We start from the raw sequence: 17,402 nt of genomic DNA on the forward strand, positions 1-17,402 counted from the left end.
GTACCTGGATGTAGGGTCTAGGCCCGAAACGTCAGCGTTACTGCTCCTATGATGCTGCTTGGGCTGCTGTGTTCATCCAGCTCTGCACCTTGTCATTTCAGAGGGCAGTTGAGAGCCAACCACATTGCTGTGGTTCTGGAGTCACATGTAGGCCAGACCAGGTGAGGGTGGCAGATTTCCTCCCCTGAAGGATGTTAGTGAACTAGATGGGTTTTTCCCGACAATCAGCAATGATTTCATGGTGATCATTAGATTCTTAATTCCAGACTTTTTTATTTGAATTCCAATTCCACCATCTGCCGTGGTGGGATTCAAACCCAGGTCCCCAGAACATCAGCTGGGTTTCTGGATTAATAGTCTAGCGATAATACTACTAGGCCATCTCCTACCCCCTACCCCCCTTCCTTTCCATTAACAATATCAAAAGAAAGGAAGATAAAATGGAATAAACAAAACTATCTGCTGAAAACACAAATTCAAAGATTTTTAAACACACTGTGAAAATATAAATCCATTAGCACACTTCTATAAATTGAAAAGAAAAGGAGCAGCTTTTTTGTGTAGTACCCAAAACAAACCCCTGGTACAGTACCCCAAAACGTATCTTGCACAATGCCAGAAAACATCATTTGTGCAGTACACACATCAGAGACCTTGTCTCAAATACTTTGGTAGGTTTAGGCCACTTGTGACTTTAATTTACAGATTGAAACTGTAGATAGCTGCTTCCTGGAGCTATTTAAAACCTGAGATTAAACTTACACAGTTTTAAGTAACCTCTTCAGGGTTTTATCCCAAGATCTGAGACTAACACTAACTCTTCACTATATCCTTCCGTTCTCAGGAGCACTGACCTATAGAGCCAGTTTCATCCAAGGACTTTACAGGTATGCTCAAAACTCTAAAGTAAAACTAAAAGAAATCTGTGTGTCTCTAAGTTATGTGAGCTTCCCTTATGCTTAAAATAAACAAGTTCCAGAAATCTCTAACAAACCTTGTAACCCCATTATTTACCTTACTGGGTTGCAAAACAACCTAAAGTATACAAAAATCCATTAGTGATGCACAAAACCTATTCATTCTAAACCTAGGCCTCACAAACTGTTTTTGAAAAAATCACCATGTCTACAAAAATATTTACAAGTTAATAATTAACTTCGGATATACAGAAAAGCTAAATGTTGCTAACGCAAAAACCAAAAACCCAAATTTATGATAACTTATGTTAAAAATATGTATAAATCTAAAAGTTTATGTCATAATATCAGTCTACTCCTGTTACAGGCATAAATAGGGTGGTAGACAAAAATCAGACCCCCATTAGGACCAATACTATCCTACACTGCCCCTCGAAATTACTTTGTAAATGTTATTTCAAGACATAAAATCTTAATTCTACTTTTGTATTAAAATAAAATTGAATTGTACCATGATTCAACTGACTGTAAAAGATAAAATCATACACCCTTTTTTATAAATTAGTTAACTTTTAGTGATCTTATTCAATTAAAATTATAATTGAACTTCATGTAGTTTTAGCAAAATAGTTATCAAATGTTATGTTTTTATGCATGCTTCTAATTCTAAGTTTTGCATGTGAGAGCACAATCTCTGCAATGCCTGTTTCCCTGAGATGATAGATGTAGCCAGGCATCCAAGTGATTTGTAGACGTGTAATCTGATTCCGTTAGCAATTATAAACATTCAAGCTTTGCTCTCACAGTTCATGGTGTAGTCTGAACCCTTCAGTCAGATTATTGCTTTGTAATAGTTTTTAGTAGTGATTTGAGTGCACTGTCAAATCCTATCAGTGGCAGGAGCCTGAACATGCAGCTATTTTGTTAATAAATGAAGTTGATGGATTCCTTTTTCCTTTGGTGTTTTAAACAAGGTAAGTATACTTTTGTCATATAAATAATCTGTTTACATTAAAAGGAATTAAAGATCTACTTATTCTATAGTTTGAAGTGACACTGACACGAGAGCTCAGAGTTACTGAACTGATGTTAACCGAGATTTAGATGGATCAACATCCTTTTTATCTAGAATGGCAATTAAGACTTTAGTATTTTCTGTTTACTGTCAGGGAAGAATTTCATGATGCAGCTTGAACATTGGAAATTGTCAGTGAAGTAACTGGTAGAGTTAAAGATTCGCAGAACCATGACCAAACACACACTTAAAAGTTAACTTAAAGCTTCAACACAGACATTGTAAACATAAGTAATAGTTTTGTAGTTCTATGCTGTGCATTTTGTGTATTGCCAGCTGACTGCCCTGCAGACTGGTTTTAAGGATTAGTCACTGACTATTGAACAAATCTGTCTGATTCGTCCATTCCTCCTAGTGCTGTAATAATTGTTTCCCTTTGTGTTTGCTAATTTTGTCAGACTGTGCCTCTGAGGTATTTGGTCACCAAACAAAATGTGATAATCTTGTCAGTAAATTGTGTAAGTGTGGGTGGAAGAGGTTCTGACGCACATTGTACAAGAAGCTGTGGTCTGCACTACTACCATTTTCACTAGGCTCAGTCCTTACACTCTAAGCAGAAAAATGATGTTGCTACTTCAGTCAAACTGACATTTAAAATTTACCCACAGATGTGACACAATTAAAAAATGGACCTCATTTTCTGACCAAAACCGTTATCACATCTGAACAAGTCTGTGTCTGTTGGCCTCTTTAACTCATATATGCCGTGTTTTTTTCTACAAATTGCGTATTGTTCTGTTATGGTCAGCATGAAGAAGTTTATTTTGATTTCCCTCAGTCTAACTTCACTGTTTATTTGTGACCTTCTCATCTGAATTTTTGATTTTCTGTGTGAAGTTGAATTCTTCACCATAGTGAGCAGTTTCCTAGAATTAGTGTTCTCAATCGCTTCACAATCTTGAAATTTTCAATCAAAACATCTTTGAAACTCTTCTGATGACAGCAAAAGCAATTTCTACAAATGTTCTTGTGCCTAAATTTCATAATATCCACTCTTGATTTGCAATAATTTAGGGGGGAATCTTTAGAATCTAATGCTATCTGGTCCAGATGCTAAATCTCTCTACCACATTCAAGCATAATCAATAATTCCTGTTTCGTGGATTGTTACTTTTTTTTATTGTCGAGGTGACTCCATGATGTGTACAAAAGCTGAAAATATTTTATTATTCCTGAGTAACCCTTTATTCTGGTTGAAAGCATCCATGTTTTACATACTGTCTGTGTCTCCTCTGGTTTTCCGAAAGCACCACGAGCCAAAAGATCCACTGCCTATAGTGCTGGCATAAGTTGCCCTCTTCAGCAAACTCTAGGCCCAAAGTAGAGTTAATAATTAGACAGGCAATGTGTTTTATAGCCCAGTAACAGGACATTTTTCCCCCTCAATTCTTGAGGAATTAATGGTTTCTCAGATTTCATTGGTAGATTATAGTAATCTACATAATAAAGGATATGTTTGCTTCACCATATTTATACTATAAGCAAAATCCTTACCTTTGTATAAAAGAAATCATAAGGCTAGTTCATTTGTTTCAAGCATGAATAAAATTTTAGGTAAATCCCAATATGTCACTTTCTTAAAATCCCTCCACAGTCCCACCACACTTTAATTTGCAAATTTCTCCTGTACGATAGGCCTTCCCACAATATTGATTTCCAACTCAAAAATTTTAAGAAATTTACCTTGTCTTTATCCTGCCACTAGTAGCATAAGATTCAGCTACTGGAGCCTTAATCCTACCCTAATATCCCCTATTTCTCTCTTCACATTTAAAAATTTTTCAAAATTCAAGTTGTTGTTTCAACTTTTTTCTACTTTGTGAAGTACTTTCCACCACTAAGGTGCTATATAACTGTAATTTCTAGTTATTCACAAGTAATCAGCAAGGTGAAATGTACCACAATCAGCGTCATTGTGCCCTTTGCTAATCTGGAAGCATAGATAGGTTAAGCTATTTTTTTTATCACACAACCACAGTTGGGTCAACTTTCGTCATTTCCCTGGTGTAGTCTTGATGGCATAGAGTGGAGAACAGTTCCAGATAGCTGTGCCTTACCTAGATGGGGTGGCACGGTGGCTCAGTGGTTAGCACTGCTGCCTCACAGCACCAGGGACCTGGGTTTGATTCCAGCCTCGGGCAACTGTCTGTGTGGAGTTTGCACGTTTTCCCTGTATCTGCGTGGGTTTCCTCCAGGTGCTCCAGTTTCCTCCCACAGTCCAAAGACGTGCAGGTTAGGTGGATTGGCCATGCTAAATTTCCCGTAGTGTTCAGGGATGTGTGGATTAGGTGGGATACTCTGAGGTTCGGTGTGGACTTGTTGGGCCGAAGGGCCTGTTTCCACACTTTAGGGATGCTATGACAGAAATAACTTTGGGGGCATGCATTCTTGAATTATATTTTAATTATGTATGTCGTTTATGGCGAATGAGAAACAAGTGGAAATGTCAAATAATTATTTCTGTAGTCATTAAAATAAAACCAAAATGCTGTGGATGCAGGAAATGTGAAATAAAAGTGCTGGGAAACTTTCTGCAGCTCTGGCAGCATCTGTGGAGATAAACAGACTTAATGACATAGTGGCTCAGTGGTTAGCGCTAATGCCTTGTAGCACCAGGGACCCGGGTTCAATTCCACTCTTGGGTGACTGTCTGTGTGGAGTTTGCACTGTCTGTGTGTGTGTGGATTTCTTCCGCTTGCTCCAATTTCGTCCCACATTCCAAAGGTGGCCATGATGTGGAGGTGCCAGTGTTAGACTGGAGTGTCTTTACCTGTCAAAGGAGCAGCACTCCAAAAGCTTGTGATTTCAAATAAACCTGTTGGACTATAACCTTGTGTTCTGTGGCTTCTGATTTAGACCAAAGGTGTGCAGACGAGGTGGATTAGCTTTGGAGAAATGCAGGGTTACAGGGATGGGGTGGGTCTGAGTGGAATGCTGTTCAGAGAGTTGCGGTGGACTCATTGAGCTGAATGGCATGCTTCCGCACTGTAGCGATTCTATAATATTTTAAGCCAAATATGGCTAATTCAAAACTGAAGAGAGAGCTGGTCTATATCCTGTTATTAGCACCTACACTGGACCTATCTCACTTTGCTACAAACATTACTATTACTACCTTTGCCTTTTGTTCTTATCTCTAACCTCCCTTGCCCACTAATCTTCCCTGACCTTCCTTCTGTTCCACTTGCTATTCCCCACTTTCTCTACAGTATAACATCCATCACTTGTCCCCCTCTTCAGTCCCAAAGAAGTGTCATGTTGGACTCAAAATATTAACTCTGGTCCTCCACAGATACTGCCAGACCTGCTGAGGTTTTTCAGCACTTTCTGTCTTTCATTTTTTGTTCACTGTCTATTTTTCAATCTCTGCAACTTTAAATGCAACCTTTACAGCATATAAGCTAGCATATAATAAAGTTAAGTAAACTTTATTGATTTTTATGTCATTTTTTTTCCTATTTAGCCTTACACATTGAGAGATTATAAGAGTCTAAAACAGGATGTGAAACTTGGAGGTTTGGGACCAGACTATAAGTCTACTCAAGAAAAGGCAAGTGCTTTCAGCGTTTGTGTGCATATTGAGATAGGTCAGGGGGTTAGTTGAAATGGAGCAGGAAGTTATCCAAACATTTCTTACTGTAATCTGGAGATTTCCAACTCCTCTTCAAATATGGAGGACTAATAATGTAATTGTGTTAAAACTTCCATCTTAACTTGTAGCCTGAGCAGGAAACCAGAGGTGCTTTTCCTAACAGTAAACCTACTGGGAACAACAGCCAGGGACAGAGAAGGTCCAGCCATATTTGTGCTTTGTTTTAGTCTCCTTGTGTGCTTGGAGAAGTAGGTGTGTTCCTAAAGGCCTCACAAGGAAACCTCAGGCCCCTCTTCCCTAGATCTTTCCCATTATAAGATGTTTCTGTTTCTGGAACCCTCTTATGTTGGCAAATTTTTCTGTTAGATACCATTGGTTGACTTCCTGCTGTCCCTCAAATTCAGAGTCCAGGCTGTGATTCCTGCTAGGTTTGGATGGGAATGTGGTCTTGCATCAATCCTCTCCATGATGTTATGTAGAATAACATGATATCTGGTTTCTCTGGTAATGCTGGGCATATTGTACAAAACACAATGTCAGGAACAAATTGCAAATATTGAAAATGGAAAAGTGACAACACAGCCTTTGTGTCTCCCATAGAAACATAGAAGGTTGAAGCAGGAGTAGGCCATTCAACCACTTGATCCTCTCTGCCATTCAATATCATCATGACTGATCATTGAGCGCAAGACTCTAATCCTGCCCTTCCCCTATCCCCCCCCCCCCCCCCCCCCCCCAACCTTTTCCTTCGATCTCTTTTAGCCACAAGAGCTACCTTCTTATAGCTATATCTACTGCCTTCTTGAAAGTACATAATGTTTTGGCCTCAACCAGTTTCCCTTGTGAATTCCACAGGTTCACCACTCTCTGGGTGAAGAAATTACACCTTGTTTGGTCCTTAGCATTTACACCTGATCCTTAACTATGATTCAGGACTCCCCCACCATCGGGAACATCCTTCCAGCATCTAATCTGTCTAGTCCTATGAGAATTCTACGGCTTTCTATGAGACCCCCTGTAATTCTTCTAATCTCCAGTCAATACAATCCAACTGACTCAATTTCGCATCATACGTCAGTCCTGCCATTCCAAAATTGATACGGTAAACCTTCACTGCACTCCTTCTACACAAGAACAGCCTTCCTCAAATAAGGAGACCAAAACTGCACACAATCTAGGTGTAGCTTCACAATGTCCTGTATATTTGCAGCAAGACATCCTTGTTCCTGTACTCGAATCCTCTCGCAATGAAGGCCAACATACAGTTTGCCGGTTTTACTGCTTGCTGCACCTACGCTATTACTTTCAGCAGTTGGTGCATGAGGCCACCCCGGTGTCATTGAACATTCCCTTCTCTCAATTTACAGCCATCCAAATAATAAGCCTTCCTATTTTTTCTACCGAAGTGTATAACCTCACATTTGATCCATATTATACTACATCTGCTGTGCATTTGCGCACTCGTCAGCCTGACTAAATCACTCTGCAACATCTCTGCATTCTCCTCACAGTTCATCCTTCCACCCAGTTTTGTGTTATCTGTAAATTTGGAGCTATTACATTTAGTTCCCTTATCTAAATCATTAACACATATATATTAACATGTATCCTATTACCAATCCCAGTGGTACCTCACTAGTCACTATCTCTCATTCAAAAAAAAGACACATTTATTCATACTCTTTGTTTCCTGTCTGTTAACCAATTTTATGTCTGTCTGAAAACACTACACCCAATCACATGTGCTTTAATTTCACACATTGATCTCTTAGGTGGGACTTTGTGGAAAGCTTTCTGAAAGTTCAAATAAACCACATCCACTGGCTCCTCCTGATCAAGTCTACTGGTTACATCCTCGAAGAATTCTAGTAGATTTGTCAAGAATGATTTCCCTTTTGTACATCCATGCTGACTGTCTGATTCTGCCACTGTTCTCTATGTGCTCTGCAACAAAATCCTTGATAGTGGACTCTAGCATCTTCCCTGCCACTGACATCAGACACACTGGTCTATCATTCCCTGCTTTCTCTCTAATTCACTTTTTAAATAGTGGGGTTACGTTAGATCCCCTCCAATCTGTAGAAATTGTTCCAGAGTCTAAATAATCTTGGAAGATGACCATCAATACATTCACTATTTCTAGGGCCACTTCCTTAAGTACTCTACGATGTAAGTTATTAGGTCCTGGGGATATATCAGTCTTCAATCCCATCAATTTCTCCAACACCATTTCTCTACGAGTACAGATTTGCTTCAGTTCCTCCTGCTCATTAAACCTGGTGCTCCCCATGATTTATGGTATGTTATTCATGTCCTCCCTTGTGAAGATAGAAGTGAAGTAGAAACTTGGTTCATCAGCCTTTTCTTGTTTCCCATTATAAATTCTACCTTTTCTGACTGTAATGGACGTATATTTTTCAATCTTTTTCCCTTAGCATAGTCATAGAACCTGTTATAGTTCTTACATTCCCTGCAAACTTCCTGTCAAATTTATTTTCCCCTTCTTAATTAATCCCTTGGTCCTTCTTTGCTGTCTTCTAATCTGCTTCCAGTCCTCAAGTGTATTGTCTTTTCTTGCCAATTTACATGTGTCTTTTTTGCATCTAATACTATCTCTAACTTCCCTCTTAAGCCATTGTTTGGCCACGGTTCTCTTTGCACACTTACACCAAACAGGAATAGACAGTTTTTGTAGTTCATGCATTCGTACTTTGAATGTTTGCCATTTTCTATCCAGTCATTCCTTTCAGTAACATTTCCCAATCCACCATCGCTATCACAGCTCTTCCTTCAGCCCAAGACAAGTTTATTTTTCCATTTCACTTCTGTATTTGATATTTGTTTTGGGCCTTTGTCTTTTCAGGCAGAGAAAATGAAACGACAAAAAGAATATGCAACACATGTTAAAAGCCAGAACATGAAAGCAGGCTCCAAATCATCCTCATCTCAGCTTAAACCATATCCAGGCATTGAAAACAAGACAATTTCACGGAGGAAATTGGTACGTAAAAATGAAAAGCGAACAATGTTGTATCACCCTCATAACAATGTATGTTAATTGATTTGTGGTAACAGTGTTATGAAAATAATACTTTGCAATTAAAGTAGCGATAAAAAAAAGTCATAAAAACACATAAAACACTAAAATGCTATTAATTTATGTTAGCTGGATCTCAAAATACATACCAAGCCATTGCATCTGACAATTTTTTTTAATGTCCTGAGAATTTCTGTTTGATTAATGCTATAGACAAGACGTCAGATCATTTGCACCCATGTGCTTTTGGTGCTCAAAAGTGGCATCCAGAAACATGCACACTTCTGGATGAACTTTGCCAAATGACATCTAGGTAAGGGCATCAACTTAGGCATGCAGTGAATTGCCAGTGGGAATTTGCAAGGCAGACAGTTCATAACAGACTCAGAAGATGACCACCATTAAATGCTGATTTGACATCATGGTGCCATTTGGAGCTCAACGCTTCAGCCACTACCCCATGGAGATGTTCACTTAATTCCTCCATAACAGAGTTAATGTATGATTTGACACCTGCATTATCTCTGCCCCTTGTCCTATCTAAAGGCCACTTGCGCTCATTGTCTCACTATGCAAAGATCTGCCTCTTGCTATCTGCCTTATTAAGTGCAGTATTGGTACCAAAGCTGGTAACTGCAAGCATGAAATCCATATTGGTACATCTCCATCATTCCTGTTCTTTTGCTGTTCCTCCATTTGCTTTCTTAATTGCACTTCTTTGGTATCTGAAAGCAGAAAATAACGAGGGTACGTTTGTGATATGGAAAGGTTTAGTCGGTTCATGCCTATCTGCAGATTGTAAATCAGAAGAAAGTATTGGGTGATGGGCTCATTGTTGGGATATTTCATGTGGTCAATGAGAAATAAGATGTGGAATGATGATAATTGGTAAAGAATATAAGGACAGATACCAGGTTTCTCATATTGCTAAACAAAATTGCACTGGAAGCAAGCTTTCCTGCGGATGGAGAAGGTATCCCTGACTGGTTTACAGGATTAACTAAGGCTAAACTGATAGAATTGGCAAAGGACTTGAAGATTTCATTTTCTACAAAATGTAAGAAGGCACAGATAACTGAAGCATTGGCACAACATTTGGGACTGGTGAAAATACCTGAGTCGGTTGAGTTTGTGGAATTCTAATGCAGAAGAGCAGTTACAAAGGGAATTTCAAAAGCAGAGAAAATAAACAGTAAAATTGGAAAGGATGGAAAAGAAAATAGAAAGTTTTAAAAATTTTAACTTGAGAAAAATGTTAATGAATATTCCAGGAAAGAGAAACAGAGAAAAAAGGAGAACCATTTAGAAGACTGAAGATTAAAAAAAAGACTTTGGATATAGAGAAAAGTTCTCACAAGGAAACCCCTGAGCCTAACTCAAATTCCAGAAAGGAGATTTTCAAATTTGTACATGCCCTACCAAAATTTGAGGTAAAGGATGTTCAAAAATGTGTCAAAACAAATGAAGAGACTGAAGGAAAACTGGGCATTGCTCATGCAAAGCAGGTAGTCAGGTCGTGACTTTAGAGAATATTCAGAAATTACTCATGGATAGGATTGACTAACTCCTGGATAATAATTTGGTAGGAGTGAAAATTGTAGCTTCACCCGGATTACAGAAAGATTGAGTGAAATTAAAGAGGTAGAACAGTTACAGGAACAAATTCCAGGTATTTTTCCTTTGTGTGTGGTGAGCAAAGCAATAGCTAAACAAAGTCAATCACCAGCAATGTGACAAGGAAGATTGGGTATGAGAATACCGTCAAGTTTGCTGGTTTCAGACCTGTCACCGACTGTTGCAACCCGGCAATGACTGTTCCAATAAAGGTTAGCACAGTTTCCTTCATGGGAGCTGGACATGTTGAAGAACTTCTGCACTGAAGTTAGCTTCTGTTGCCTCCTGTTTTATGCAACCTTATCCTACAAAAGAGAGGTATATGTCCCAGTATGTGTTATGCAGTTTTGTAGGTAATGTGACTATCCAGAATTGTAAGAGTGCAAATGTCTCATAGGGTTGCAGGGTTGGAGGAGATTACAGAGATAGGAAGGGATTAAACCACGGATTTATTTTGTTACATGGATGAGGGCTTTAAAATTGAGACTTTCCTGAACTTAGAGCTTAGTGTAAGCCAGCAATCCCATTGATGACAGGAAAACTGGTGCAAATTAAATATGGATAGCAAGTTTTGGATGACCTCATGCTTACACTGAAGACCACCCAGATGTGAGTCAGAATATTCAACACAAGGTAACAAGGACATGGCTGAATATTTTACGAATAGGTGAGCTGAGGCAGAGACATAGTTGGCTAATATTACAGTGGTGGAAATAAACAGTCTTAGAGACGGCACACGTCTGTATTCAAAATCTTATATCAGGTTCAAACATAACATCAAGATTATGATCAGTCTGGTTCAACTTTAAGACAGTTAACAGGATAGACTATGGATGTCAAGGGGACTGAAGAAAATGGCTCCAGTCTTTCCAGCATTTACTTGTAGGAAATTTCTTCTCATCCAGCAGTGGATGTCAGATAAATGGTTTGCCAATTTAAACTGTGAACGGGTCCAAAGAAATGGTGATGATGTAGAGCGCTGCTAGGAGAATACATATGCCGTGTTTTCATATGACATCACTGAGGAGTATCATGCACATGGGTAGGTGGAGACCAAGGATAGGTCTTTGGGAAATGCCAGAAATAATTGTATGGTAGTGGGAGAGAAACCATTGCAAGTGATTCTCTGGCTGTGACTGGACAGATAAAAATGGAAACAGGTGAATTCAGTTACAGGCATTTGGGCAATGGTGGAGCAGCGGAGGATGGTGCAGTCAACTATGCAAACAGGGTAACAGGAGATAGTTTATCATTGTCACACCACCACCATCTCCAAGTTGGCATGCTGCCTACAATGCATTGAACATCTGTGGAATAATTACACACTGTGACTCTAACACCTGTTTTAGGATCAATTGAATAATGTATTATTTGCAAAATATTATGAAGGCCTCGGGATTCTTCAGAAAAGTCAAATCAGATTTGAAACATTAGCTATGTTCCTGTCTCCACAAATGCTGATAGACCTGCTGAGTTTCTCCAGCATTTTTTGTTTTTATTATGTAGGGCTAGGTTTTGAACCGATCGTCTCTGGAAATGTATAAAATCTAACTGAGAAGGGAATTTCAAAAGCTGTCCTAGTTTTAATAATTCTGTTACCCATTTTATTATATTTTACCTTGTGTTGTCTTGCATGTCTGTTTTAACCTCTAAACCATGTGACTTATTACTGTGAGAATGATATATAATTAGACCTACAGACAAATCTAATTGTCTAGCAAATTAATGTGCTTTCTAGACATCATCTTGAATTTTAGAATCTTATAATATGGAAAAAACTCGGTAACCAACTGTTCTGGTTCTTTGGAAGAGGTAGCCAGTTAATCTAACTCCCTTAAATAAAAGTAGAAAATGCTGTAAATAATCAGTGGGGTTCTGATGAATGGTCAGGGACCTTAAGTGTTTACTGTGTTTCTTTAAGCAGCTACTGTCTGACTGCTGAGTTCTTGCATTTTCTGTTTTTATGTCAGATTTCCAGAACCTACCATATTTTCTTTCTCCATTAGTTCCATTTCCTGACTCTTTCCTCACAGTCCTGAAATTTGCTATCTTTCAAGTTTGAAAGTTATTGAGGCTGCTTCCTCCACGCACGTTCCACCAACTTATTATGATTTTAATCTCTCTGCAGTAAATTTTTGCTAACTTTCCAAATTCCAGCTGAAAATCTATTCTGCACTTCAGTTTGGATAATAAAACGTTCTTGTAAAGAGAGCCTGTAGTATTTCCATTTCACTTCACAATTAAAGAAAGGTTTCAACGAAAAATAGCAAAATATATTGCAAAATGAATTTATTTCTACAACTGTTGTGGTCGGAGTCCGCATTTCAGGCATCATGATATAGATGCTGTAAGGATACTAGTAATTAGCAGTGTTGCTTGACAACGTGTTTGGAAGATGCTTCCATGGATGTAACAGTTGTCTTTCTTCTGCCATCTCCAGGCCATGCCAAGTCTCAGAAATCAATTTTAAAAAAAGTCATCTTTGAAAATTGATCATTACAGTAAATGATACCAATTGTAAAACTCTGTTTTGCATCCAAAATACAATGAATCAACTATACATTTAGATAAAACTTGTCGTGTTTCTCTTTGCACTACCCTAGGCGTTGGAATATGCTAGAAACATCCAGAAACCAAAGCCACTTGCAGCTAAACCTGGGGATGCTAATGAGAGATCGGAAAGGGGTGAGTTCCCTGAACATGGTCAATATGTACAACTGGACCCCTCCCACAATAGTCTTCTTGCGATGCTACAGCAGCGACATGAAAAGGAGAAGCAAATTGTGGCAGGATTCACAGCAATGCATGTGAGCTGATGATAAGCAAATTTGTATTTCAAGTGGAACGTCAGTCATTGCATGAATCAAACAAGAGAAACTTTTAATAGTATGCTATACATTGTATAATTTATAAAACAATTACATATTGTCATGACATACATGATTTCACTGTTGAAATTTAGTAAATGATGTGCTCACAGCAGTTGTGATTGAGAAAGTAGTGCAAAATTATTTGTAAAATATTTTGCAGTTTGTCTTTTCAGGATTTCAAACTATTTACAGGAGGGATAATAATTGATCTTCATTATTAGGTTTTAATTGAATGGACTTAGAGGGTCATTCAAATTTAACTTAATTTTTTTTTGGATTCTTATTTTTGAAGCTTTCTTTCTCACCAGAATTAAACTGATGCTTGTATTCTGCAATCTTGTAGCTCCATATAAGTAAACTGTCCATTTGAGAGGCAGACTCTGTATATAAGTGTGGTATCTAAGGAAACTATTTAAGGTCCAAAAGTCTATTCAATATTGAAGAAATATTGGGAATTCTCAATATTGAGGGCTTAGTCCAATTGATTGTGAATTAAATGTATAAATATTCTAAAATTCATATACCTTTACAAATGATTTTGTACTTTCAGTAATGGCTTAGCATGTATCTTTGAGACTAAGAGTTCTTTTACAACCCCATTTAAAAAATAATTTTAAAGGCAACATTAAGAACTCAAAGACAGAGGTTATCATGGCTTTACATTATCATCAGCCTCAAGGTTTGATTTCATTAGACAACAGGATGAGAATTATTGAAGCCATTGCACAGTATTTCTTATCTGGCATTGTGTTTAAGAGTCTCTGAAAAGGACACGTCATGTAATTTTGCCAACTACAATTAAAATGTGTACAAAAAATCTATTAATATTTATTAATTAGAAATTAGAAATTTCTAGGGTTTGGGTACACGATTAAAGGAGTGGAACTAATTGAATGCCTCTTTTAAAGAGCCAGACCATAAATGGTGGACCAAATGGCCTTTACCTGTGCTGCATGATTTTACAAATCTATAATGTACTACAAAAAACCCCTAAATATGGCGAGGAGCTTCTATATAAAGTAAATTACCCCAGATGATTATTTAAAATACTTTGTCGGTTTAATTTAGATGAGTGCTCTGCATAATAATCTTCTTTGTGATGGATCTTAATATTGATAGAGACAAAGCCTACCAAGTAGATGTCACAAACAAATAGTGATGGAGGCAAAGCAATTTGTTGAGTAGCAACTGAACTCAGGTAACATTAAATGAGATATCAGAATGCACATTGTGTCTGACATCCACTCTGCCTGTTCTTGAAAAGCACATATGTACAACAGCAAGTTTGTTATTACCATTTGATTTTATTTTTAAAGTGGAAGGTCAACTTGAAATTTATTCTTTCTGTTTCTAGGCCTGTACAGGTATCTATTTTCCTTTATTTACTAATTTTAATGAAAACGTATGCCTGAATATATAATTTTTACTTGCGCTTTGCTTATGTTTTTAATTAAAAATAGTGAACAATAATATTGAACTCTAGTGTTTGAATTAGTTCAGTGCAGAGGTAACCAACTGACTTTAATGTTACCAGATTACTGCTGTAGGACTTCCTGACGCTCATTATTATGTTGCACATGTTTTGAGAATATTTCATTTATTACCAAAAGATGCTAAAATGTACCATCTAGTTGAATTGATATATCACATTGTTTCTTGTAATACACAGCTTCCTACTGAATAGCTCAAATATATCAGTTCCCTGAGTTGAAAATTATTCCCTTTGCCTTTCTAAGCAGTCAGAAATTGAGGAATATAATTGAGGCTGATGTAAGCAGACAACATCTACAGGACAGCTGAGGCTATACTACCAGAACAAATTTTTTTTTACTTTGTTGATCACATAATATCGGTATGTAATATATATAATACAATATGCACTTACAGGAATATTACTTGTCTATTATGTATTAAATGAAGCATCAGCTGTTTTTATACGCCATGTGATATGTATAATCTGTAAAAAAAATGTACTAAATGCCATTTGGATGTGTCTTTAAGTTTCTATTATTAAATCCTGTCTAATTTCGAAATGTTCAATCTCCAACAGAATATACACTTGATCTGCAAGATGCCAGACTGTTGAAGTATTTTGTCCTCTTTGGCTATCCATGCATATCTTTATAAATTGAATGCAGAAGGTGATTCATAGACTGTTTTAGTGCCACTCTGAAACTGAACATTAAGACAAACAAGAATGCAACTTTGATTCTTTTTTATTTTCCTTTTCTACTTTCAACTTTTAGTCAAGCATCAAATGTCTTGTCCATAGCAGCCCAGCTGAGATTATGAACTCAACATACATATAGTCATAAACATAAACTCACCCAATGCAAAGGAGCATAAGGATCCCAGTATAATTCCTCAAAAGTGTGTTAATTTACCCAGAGCATTTCAGTTCAATGATTTCAATTTCACGTGAATTTTTGTGGTATTTCATATTTGATTTTTTTTTAAATGTGCCTTCATAATGGGAAAAAGACAACATCATTGATTCAAACCATTGGAAGGTCACACATTTCATGAGAGGTTCAGCATGACCACTATGGTGTGGTCCCCTGATATTCATTTGTATTCCACATTATACAATGAATGAAAGTAACAGATTCTGATGCAAAATACATGTGAGAAAATACTTCTAACTTGTGATGACAAATGTTATTGAAAGTCCAATGAAAACAATCTTGCATTTTTAGATATGTAGTTCTCTTAAAATTTACATGTGAAATTTCAGTGTTCCCAACTTTCTTTCCAGTCACTTGTTGAAAATGATCCACAAAATCTTTTAAATGAACTGACTAAATTCAATTTTAATTTTATTCATTTCCGAGGATGTATTTATTTCCTGCTCACTGCTTAATAGATCTGAAGTGCACCAGGAAGGACTAATATTTAGAAGAAATATTTTTATGGATCATTTGTAATTGCATATTTTCATATATTTTTTATTTTATTTTGTGCATGCTACTTGTAAATAATGATGCAGTAATCAAAATGTGTGTCCCCTCATTGTGTAAAATTGATGTAATTACAATAAAATGCGCCAAATTTCAAACCGATTCTTAGTATATTGTTATTAATAGTGAATCATTTAGACTGCTGCAAATGACATAAATTTTGATTAAATTATGATGTGATTTGCAATGTAATTTGTAAGATATTTCCATGCTGATTCTATTAAGCATTTGTAATAGAGTCAGAAGCAACAGGAGCTGAGAGGAATTAGGATTTAAGACCCCTTAAGGTACAGTAACCATAAGGAGGTTTGTAGGTTTACAATGAATGACAAATCATATTCACTTTTTATTACATTGATTCTGTAATATTTGTTTTGATAATAAAGTCCATATCTTGCAAGTTTATCCATATTTCTATAAATTGTAAACCTATGATTTCCTTTTGTTGTAAAGTTGAAGCAACTGATTTTTTTCTTCATTTAACTTGTAATTGTTCCTTGATTCTTTTGAGAAAATTCGCTGTCACTAATCTCAGCTGTAAAGTATTACCAGTTTAAAAAAAATTGCCCATTGAAGATGTTTGTATTTCATCACTCATGGACTCAAAACAGTTACCTGTTATCTTTTAGTACATTGATCTCAACTCAATTAAATTTATAAATGTCAGTTGTCAGGAAATATGTCTTTCCAGATTTCCAGTATCATCAGTATGAACTCCTAACTGGATATAGTAGTGTTGGTGCAGTGTAATGTCGTCTATACTGATCAACAATAAGCTTCTGTTGTAAAATGGTACTTTTCCAATGCCTGCACCAATCATTCTATAGTTGCTTGGAAAGGATTCCAAGCTTAATGTTGAATTGAGGTACATGTACACTATGCTGAAAACACCCAGCTCAATCTTACCAATCCTCTCTCATCTGCTCCACTTTCTCTGAATTATCTGACCATTTGTCTAACGTTCAGTACTGGATGAGCAGAAATTTTCTCCACCTAACTGTTGGGAAGATATAAAGCCTTTGGTCCCCTCCACAATTTGTGTTCCTTAGTCATTGACCTGATCCTTCTTCACAATATGTCTGAGACTGAACTAGTCTGTTCAAAACGTTTGCACAATATTTGACTCTGAATTGAGCTTCTAACCACATGTCCACACCATCACCATGAATACTTATTTTGAGCTCTTGACATCACCAAAACCTGCCCCTGCCTCAGCTCATATCATGATAAAACATTTATTTTTTTTTAACTTCTGGACAATTCCAATGCACGCCTAACTGAATTCTCATCTTCCATGAGTTTGAAATCATTCAAAACTCTGCCGCTCATGTCCTAACTCT

At 37.0% G+C, this 17,402-nt stretch overlaps 1 protein-coding gene across 2 annotated transcripts in view; it reads left to right on the forward strand.

Annotated features, from left to right (window-relative positions):
- jhy (junctional cadherin complex regulator) overlaps positions 1–16,138 on the forward strand; it is an 82,553-nt gene extending 66,415 nt beyond the window's left edge. For both annotated transcript variants that reach the window (XM_048615387.1, XM_020530724.2), the window contains exons 7-9: positions 5,456–5,542; positions 8,448–8,585; positions 12,839–16,138. In XM_048615387.1, the coding sequence (XP_048471344.1) occupies positions 5,456–5,542; positions 8,448–8,585; positions 12,839–13,051 (438 nt within the window). In that variant the 3' untranslated portion in view covers positions 13,052–16,138. The remainder of the gene's footprint in view (positions 1–5,455; positions 5,543–8,447; positions 8,586–12,838) is intronic.
- Positions 16,139–17,402: the final 1,264 nt, after the last annotated feature.

The sequence above is a fragment of the Rhincodon typus genome, chromosome 32 (assembly GCF_021869965.1).
Source record: "Rhincodon typus isolate 14 chromosome 32, sRhiTyp1.1, whole genome shotgun sequence".
Lineage (NCBI taxonomy): Eukaryota > Metazoa > Chordata > Chondrichthyes > Orectolobiformes > Rhincodontidae > Rhincodon > Rhincodon typus.